Source organism: Sinocyclocheilus grahami, unplaced genomic scaffold, assembly GCF_001515645.1.
Source record: "Sinocyclocheilus grahami isolate Dianchi unplaced genomic scaffold, SAMN03320097.WGS_v1.1 scaffold283.1, whole genome shotgun sequence".
Classification (NCBI taxonomy): Eukaryota; Metazoa; Chordata; class Actinopteri; order Cypriniformes; family Cyprinidae; genus Sinocyclocheilus; species Sinocyclocheilus grahami.
Window position 1 is genome coordinate 325,976 of NW_015505462.1, and position 8,906 is coordinate 334,881.

Sequence of the window (8,906 nt, forward strand, 5' to 3'; positions counted from 1 at the left end):
AATATTGTTGTTATGCTGTTGATATGTATTTTTTTTATTACTATATATTTTTATATTTATGCTTTTTGAAGTTAATATTTATTTAGAAGCAAAAAAACTTGTTTACATGTCATTGTTCTTGTTTAATATATTATTAGTATATTCTTAATTAATAATAGTATTATAGTAATATTAAAATGTATTCATAAATTCTATTTAGAAAACTATAATATAAATAATAATATTTGTTTTTTGTTGTGGTATAAAAATTCATATCTAAAACTGAAATTTCACTGGTACTGACAACTAAAATTATGGCATTCTGCCGACCCTAGTCAAAACCAAAATAAACTCTATACTTTAAAGGGGTCATATGATGCGATTTCAATTTTTCCTTTCTCTATGGAGTGTTACGCTCACTCTAGGTCTCCGGCCTCCGCTCACTCAAGACCACGATGTGAAATCAGTGGTTAAGTTGTATTTACAACACTGTTCCAGAACACTTCAACCCAAATATTCAGATGTGTGCAGCGCATTTTATGGAGGATTGTTTCCTGATCCTGGTAGAGTAGACTACAATGCCGGCTGTTCTGACTCAGACTGTAAGTAAGTTTTTTATATTTAAAGAATTTACCACTGACAATTCGAACGCAAGTTTTTTGGGCAGTGTAGAGTAGCACTTGTTGTTTGTCATTTCTCCGATCACAAATGCAGACATGGTTTTAGGTTTACACGGCGCGATGCGTAAAAAGACAGTATAAGTCATTATAATCCGTTATAATTATAATCCGTAATTATGTCCCCACTGGATGCAACAAATGCCTCGCTCCGGCCGGACACGGCATCAACAGTATGGTGAGGGGCGTAACATTTCCGTCACACGCTTGAGGTATTCGGCCAATCACAACGCACTGGATAGCTGGCCAATCAGAGCACACCTCGCTTTTCAGACCGGTGAGCTTTGTAAAAATCGACGCGTTTCAGAAAGTTGGGGCATAGAGGAGAAACAATAATGTACAGTATGTGGAAAAGAATGTGTTTTTTGAACCTTAAACCGCATAACACATTTCATTACACAAAATAATGTTCTTTTTAGCAGCATCATATGACCCCTTTAATATCATTTTAGCAGTTATTTTTACCCCAGACAGACTGTACCATATTTTTCACATACTCCTTAAAGAATCAAGCTTTTCTGTGCTTTCTTTCTCTTTTCTCAGATTGTGAACTATAATTACTACTACTCCTTGAATGCCTGGTTGCTGCTGTGTCCCTGGTGGCTGTGTTTTGATTGGTCAATGGGCTGTGTGCCTCTGATTAAATCAGCAACTGACTGGAGGATTGTCTGGCCTCTTTTGCTGTGGTGCTGTCTAATGGGCTTGGTATACCAAGCTCTGTGCTCACAGGACAGCAATAAAAGAAGGTAAGATCAGCAAAACAAGACATGCTTTGTCTAGACATACGGAAACTTTTCTATTTTAATACATTTTAAAATGTCATTTATTATATGGCATTTGGTGCTCAAGAAACCATTTTTATTATTATTATGCATGTTAAAAATAGTTATGCTGCTTAAAATGTTTGTGAAATATGATACAGCTTTTCAGGATTCATTCATGAATAGAAACTTCAAAATATCAGCAGGCATTTGAAATAGAAATCTAAAATTTCACAATGTTAAAGACTTTACTGTCACTTTTGATCAATTTAATGTGTTCTTTCTGAATAAAATTATACATTTGTTTTTTTAAGTGTATGGTAGTGCATAATATGCTCTCTGTGTTTTAAGGACTCTGACATTTGGCCTGGTACTGCTGGTGATACCATTCCTGCCAGCCAGTAATCTGTTCTTCAGGGTGGGGTTTGTGATAGCCGAGCGGGTGCTGTACATCTCCTCAGCGGGCTACTGCCTCATTCTGGCCTACACTGTGGGCTACTGTAGCTGCAACTGGAAGAAACACAAGGTATCTGGCCTGTTCTACACCAATTTCACACTTATCACCTCCTAATATTCACCATCAGACCATAATTCACTGTAACTAATGTTCCGTTGAGTTTGTTCACGTCTCGTGTCTGTGGGATGACCGCAGAGGCTGCTGAGAGCGGCCACGTTGACGCTGCTGTGTGTGAACGTGGCTCGCTCTGCACAGCGCAGTCAGCATTGGAGGTCTGAACAGAGTCTCTTCACCAGCGCCCTGTCTGTCTGCCCGCTCAACGCCAAGGTGAGACCGCACACCTCACTCTATCATGCTGCAATTTAAAGGGATAGTTCACCCAAAAATTCTAATTTCCCCATTATTTACTCACCTTCCAGCCATCCTACAGTAGGTGTATATGACTTTCTCTTTCAGACGAATACAATCAGAGTTATATTAAATAATGTCCTGGCTCTTCCCAGCTTTATAATGGCAGTGAATAGTGGTCAAGATTTTGAAGCAAAATAAAGTGCATAAATCCATCATAAAATGTACTCCACGCGGCTCCAGAGGGTGAATAAAGGCCTTCTGAGCAGAATTTATGCATTTTTGTATGGATAATACCAATATTTAAAACTTTCTAAACCACAATCTCTAGCTTCCGCTAACTGTCGTATGCACGTTCATGAAAGAAGGGCGTTTCAGCAGATGACGTAGGCGTAGCGTAAGCTCTGGTGAGAAGTGACGAATGTGGAAGCGCAGAGGAGAGAGCAAAACAAAACACCGGTCACAAATTAGAAGTACAAAACGAGGATTTGTAAAAAAAATTAATAAATGTTGGAGTATTTCGATATAAGCCAAGAGGAGACTGGTTTTCCTTTGCTTGAAACAAAACTTGGTTCAAGTGACACTAGCATATTCTTCATTTTTGGGTGAACTTATCCCTTAAACTCCACTCCATTGGTGAAATCCATTTCTGTAACTTCAGCTTACCCATTAACACACAAAATGCCTTGAGCAAGACTCTTAACATTAGGTTTCTCCAGGGAAACTGAACCTGTAATATGTGTACTGTGAGTCACTTTGGTTTTGAAGCATCAGCTAAATGACTTGACTAAATAACAAAACATAACAGAAAAGCAAATGAAAAATATTTGTTCTAAATTATATTCAGTCCAGTTTTGCACATCGGTGACTTCATTAGCTTGATGAGCTCTCTAACTTTCTCCTTCCTTGCACAGGTGCATTATAATGTTGGCAAAAACCTTGCTGACAGAGGCAACCAGAGTGCTGCAATCAAGTACTACAGAGAGGCAGTGAGGTAAAAAAAAATGTTATATCATTTGGCAAAAATCACTCGGTTCCTTCCGATTTCATCACTTTAAACAGTGTAATTATGTGAAATATAAGGTAGTGTTCACTTTTTTGTTGTTGTTGTTGTTACAGATTACACCCCAAGTACGTTCATGCCATGAACAATCTTGGCAATATATTAAAGGAAAGAAATGAGTTAAAAGAAGCTGAAGAGCTCCTGTCATCTGCGGTTCATATCCAGTGAGTGAAGATTTTTAGTTCAAATATATTCTGTGTAGTTGTGTAACCTTTAATCTTGTAAATCATTCTGCTGTGTTTCTTCGATTGGTTTAGGCCTGATTTTGCTGCAGCTTGGATGAATTTGGGTATTGTGCAGAACAGTCTGAAAAAGTTTGACGAGGCTGAACAGAGCTATTGGAACGCAATTCGATTCAGGAAAAAATACCCAGACTGTTATTACAATTTGGGACGTCTGGTAAGCGATAAAGTGCATAAATCCATCATAAAATGTACTCCACGCGGCTCCAGAGGGTGAATAAAGGCCTTCTGAGCAGAATTTATGCATTTTTGTATGGATAATACCAATATTTAAAACTTTCTAAACCACAATCTCTAGCTTCCGCTAACTGTCGTATGCACGTTCATGAAAGAAGGGCGTTTCAGCAGATGACGTAGGCGTAGCGTAAGCTCTGGTGAGAAGTGACGAATGTGGAAGCGCAGAGGAGAGAGCAAAACAAAACACCGGTCACAAATTAGAAGTACAAAACGAGGATTTGTAAAAAAAATTAATAAATGTTGGAGTATTTCGATATAAGCCAAGAGGAGACTGGTTTTCCTTTGCTTGAAACAAAACTTGGTTCAAGTGACACTAGCATATTCTTCATTTTTGGGTGAACTTATCCCTTAAACTCCACTCCATTGGTGAAATCCATTTCTGTAACTTCAGCTTACCCATTAACACACAAAATGCCTTGAGCAAGACTCTTAACATTAGGTTTCTCCAGGGAAACTGAACCTGTAATATGTGTACTGTGAGTCACTTTGGTTTTGAAGCATCAGCTAAATGACTTGACTAAATAACAAAACATAACAGAAAAGCAAATGAAAAATATTTGTTCTAAATTATATTCAGTCCAGTTTTGCACATCGGTGACTTCATTAGCTTGATGAGCTCTCTAACTTTCTCCTTCCTTGCACAGGTGCATTATAATGTTGGCAAAAACCTTGCTGACAGAGGCAACCAGAGTGCTGCAATCAAGTACTACAGAGAGGCAGTGAGGTAAAAAAAAATGTTATATCATTTGGCAAAAATCACTCGGTTCCTTCCAATTTCATCACTTTAAACAGTGTAATTTTGTGAAATATAAGGTAGTGTTCACTTTTTTGTTGTTGTTGTTGTTACAGATTACACCCCAAGTACGTTCATGCCATGAACAATCTTGGCAATATATTAAAGGAAAGAAATGAGTTAAAAGAAGCTGAAGAGCTCCTGTCATCTGCGGTTCATATCCAGTGAGTGAAGATTTTTAGTTCAAATATATTCTGTGTAGTTGTGTAACCTTTAATCTTGTAAATCATTCTGCTGTGTTTCTTCGATTGGTTTAGGCCTGATTTTGCTGCAGCTTGGATGAATTTGGGTATTGTGCAGAACAGTCTGAAAAAGTTTGACGAGGCTGAACAGAGCTATTGGAACGCAATTCGATTCAGGAAAAAATACCCAGACTGTTATTACAATTTGGGACGTCTGGTAAGCGATGTGCCTTCTTTGTAATTTGCACAAAGCATTCAATGCATTTAAAGCATTTTTTCCTACTTATTACACTTCCCCTTATTCTAAACATCAGTTTCAGTAATATTACAGCATGGATTTTTAATATGTCTAGGGTGGTTTTGGTCTTGGGCTATTATGTTCATCCTTCCTGTGTGAGTACAAAGCAACATGGTGCAATTTATTATTAATTATGGCAAGAAATGGGCTATTTCGCTCTAAATATTGGCCATTATGATGTGTAATGACATGCTATTTTTGTGTTAATGAAGGTTTGATTACTTAACTCCATGAATTATCAACTTCAAAGTATTTTTATCAAAGATGTGCCATAGTGATTAATGCACATGCTTCTGACATGTTTAGCCTCGTTGATTATGCAGAAAATGCTCGTTTGAATCTATAATTTCCCTGCCCTTTTCCTCCTATCTAAAAGAATAAAACAATAAAAAAAAATGACATAGTAATGTCTGAGAGGTTTTTTTTGTTGTTGTTTGAAGTATCTTTGTCCTTGACGCACACTGTTTATGATTGGTGCTTGTTTGTTTTATCACCAGTATGCAGACCTGAACCGCAGCATTGATGCGCTGAACACCTGGAGGAACGCCACCATGCTGAAGCCTGACCACAGCCTGGCGTGGAATAACATGGTCATATTGTTAGACAACACTGGTAAGGTGTAGATGGAAACTGATTTATTAAAAGTTCAGTACATACTGCCACAAATAGTGTAAAATTGGTGTACTTATGGCTGATATACTTCTTTTATTAGATGTCATCTGGAATACTTGATTCTGATTGGCTAGTTGCTGCATATATCACAGTTTAGCAATGCAGTATAGATCTGTATTGTTACGTTCAGACAGGGGCAGTCATGTATGCTTAAACTGAGTGAGTGTTCTCATTAAACGTGACCTTGACCCTGCTCTTGGGGGTAAATGGATGATCTTGGCCCAAATCCTCCCGCCTTGTCGTTTTCATCTGGTGTCCCAAGTATAGCCACGGCTCATAGCTGTGTGTGAGAGAGGTGTGAACTTTCATTCTGCAGATACTGAGCGTCAGGTGCACACTGCCACATGGGGCCATGCTGCATAATTAGTTCACCCTTTACAACAATTAACTCCTGCACCCCATCTTCACCCCCTTATCTCGTCAGAGACCCTACAGGGACGGATAACTTAGCTTTTTGTTAGAATGATCTAATAACCTTTTAATACTTTTCTTTGCATGATATAAACATGTTACAGGATTAATAGAGGATGTCCTTTCCAGGAAATGCTGGCATAAGAACCCAACATGATTAGACCGGAAGAGCAAGAATCAGCAATGCTTGAAATTTATGTATTAAAAGCCTTGTGTGTTGTTTTAAGGCCTCTCTTCCCTGCCGTGTGGAGAATGACGCGATTCCCTGACAGAAGCTGTTTATTCAAACGCGTCTCCCAGGCAGGTTGGCCCTCCCTGGAGAGTCTTGGCACGGTCCATTTTCCTTGCCCAAAAAAAAACAAAAAACCCCTGGCACCAGCATCATCTTCCTCTGCATTTTCCAGCCTTACTTGATCCCAAAGCCCCTCCCAAAAATAAGTCAATGATTGCAAACAGGAAATTGGAGATGCTTTCTAATGCTGTTGTTTCCCTATATTATTAAATTAAAAACCCATCAAGAAAGTGTGCAAAAATAAAACATGAGTCATGCTTAGGTTTTAACAGTGAGGAAGAATCCTCAGCAACTCATGAATTTGTTAAGGGCCAGCCGGTGAGAGAAGACCTATCGGAGTCTGTGGTCAGAGGGAGTTTTGACATCCAGATCAATAAGTCAGTAGCCCTTGTGTTGCCCTCTAATTAGGAAACTAAAAGAATCAGCCATGTGTGGAGTTGAAAAACTCTCTTCTGGAGGCTGCTGACACACCAGAGCACACCGCTCTGCACAGTCAACAGAAATCACAGAATGACAACTATACGGTTGTCCTTTTGTGACATTTAGAACTATTTCTAAAAATGTAAACAATTTTCATCTTCACAAATCTTAGTAGGTTTTTATTATTTTTTTTTTCATAGGCCAGTTTCAATGATGGAAATGGTTTGGCACACATGCTATAAGAGTGTGGCACTAAAATCAAGTTGTTCTTTTGCTAAATGTTCATTTTACATTTGTTCTATGGAGCTACTAAGATGTTCTGTGTGATGTTAGCACATTGCTGGGGTTCTCAGTGGCTGCTCGTTATTTGTTAGGATGTTCTGAGTGGTTGCTTGGTTGTTACTCACAGGCTCAAGTCAAAAGAGTCCACCCCCAAGTCTCTCTGATATTCTGGTCCCTGGATATTGCTTGGGTTCCTCCTTCAGTATAATAGACTCTAGGCATGAACGCTTCCACATTAGCCTCACTGGCCAACACAACTTCCGGTGTAGCGCAGAAAATGAAATCTTGAGGAAGTGCCCCACTATAGGACAAAGCATTATTAATATTAAAGTTCCTGGATTGCGTTAATAAGAAGTGTTAATTATGTTTTAATATAATATACTAAAATTGTATATTTACTACTGTTCATATATATGATATCCTATACTATAATATAGTGTAACTGATTGTGTTTGACAGTTGAAATTTGAGCAAAGAGTTTGCTATGGGAAAATACTACACCAGAAGCTTGCGTAATACTTCGATTTCAATAGAAAAATCTAGGCAGTAGATATGTATAGAGCCCATGTTTATTTCCCATTTTATCACAAGTCAAAAATCGTTAAGTTTGAATTCTTTTAAAAAAGGTAAAAGCCCAGCAGTTTGAGTTATCATTCATAACTTAATGAGCAAGAGTAATACTTTGTCTTAGCAAGGTAACGGTAATATTTAGTCTTTTCATTACAGGCAATCTGGCTCAGGCTGAGCTGATTGGAAAGGAAGCATTAAAGATATTGCCAAAAGATCACACCATCATGTTCTCCCTCGCCAATGTCCTTGGGAAACAGGAAAAGTACAAGGTTAATACAAACTTTTTTCCATGTAGTGCTGCTTTTTCTGTGAAAATGTTACTCAAACTATTTCTTTGATACAGAGAGAACTTTATAATAACCAATGTTCCTTTTTCTCTCAGGAGTCGGAAGGATTCTTTCTTAACGCTCTGAAGATCAACCCAAACGTTGCCAGTTGCCATGGTAATCTTGGTAAGTCTCCCAGAATCCTGCTGGCACTTCAGTATTGTCACAAAAAAACAGTTGTGCAAGTTTTGACTCCTGCAATGTTACACGATACAGGCATAAATCGGTGTGACTGAATCAATAAACAAAGCGCTGTGGCTATGATTCTTCTCCCATTCACTGGGGACCAATGCTGAGTTACTGTACAGTCCCTTGATTTAAGTGAGGGGTCTTTTTTTGTTTTCTTGCAGCTGTTCTTTATCACCGTTGGGGAAAACTAGACTTAGCAAAGCGGCACTATGAACTGTCTCTTCGACTGGATCCCAGTGCTCCAGGGACCAAGGAAAATTACAACATGCTAAAACGCAAACTAAAACAGCGGCAAAGGACTGTTGGATAACACTGTTTTTGATAACTGCATGCCACAGAAGTCTTTTTACGGTCTCTACATAACTAAATAAATTAATTAATCTTATTATTTTTTTACTTTTGTCTTTTTTGTACATGTACAGATGCTATATACACAGTGCTTCGATTCTGGCCACTTTAGTCTTTTAAGGTCAAGACTGTTGTTTGGGCTCAAATGAGTTTGTCATGTGTAACTGTAGTCTCAAAACATATGGAACATATCCACTATCTTGACTTTCATCTTTGACCTCATGTTATGTCAGCTGGGCCTCTATTTATTAGTCTGTTATACTTTGTAATTGCAAAGTATGTTACTTGGCCATCCACCAAGAATGTACCCCACTGTGGACATTGCAACAAATTGCACTTTAAAATGTCGAGTTATCTTG

General features: G+C 38.3%; 1 protein-coding gene across 2 annotated transcripts in view; it reads left to right on the plus strand.

Moving 5' to 3' along the window:
• LOC107600375 (transmembrane and TPR repeat-containing protein 4-like) overlaps positions 1-8,570 on the plus strand; it is a 12,940-nt gene extending 4,370 nt beyond the window's left edge. For both annotated transcript variants that reach the window (XM_016292250.1, XM_016292249.1), the window contains 10 exons: positions 1,200-1,402; positions 1,769-1,943; positions 2,070-2,201; positions 3,137-3,216; positions 3,342-3,449; positions 3,543-3,684; positions 5,535-5,649; positions 7,841-7,953; positions 8,067-8,136; positions 8,361-8,570. In XM_016292250.1, the coding sequence (XP_016147736.1) occupies positions 1,200-1,402; positions 1,769-1,943; positions 2,070-2,201; positions 3,137-3,216; positions 3,342-3,449; positions 3,543-3,684; positions 5,535-5,649; positions 7,841-7,953; positions 8,067-8,136; positions 8,361-8,509 (1,287 nt within the window). In that variant the 3' untranslated portion in view covers positions 8,510-8,570. The remainder of the gene's footprint in view (positions 1-1,199; positions 1,403-1,768; positions 1,944-2,069; positions 2,202-3,136; positions 3,217-3,341; positions 3,450-3,542; positions 3,685-5,534; positions 5,650-7,840; positions 7,954-8,066; positions 8,137-8,360) is intronic.
• Positions 8,571-8,906: the final 336 nt, after the last annotated feature.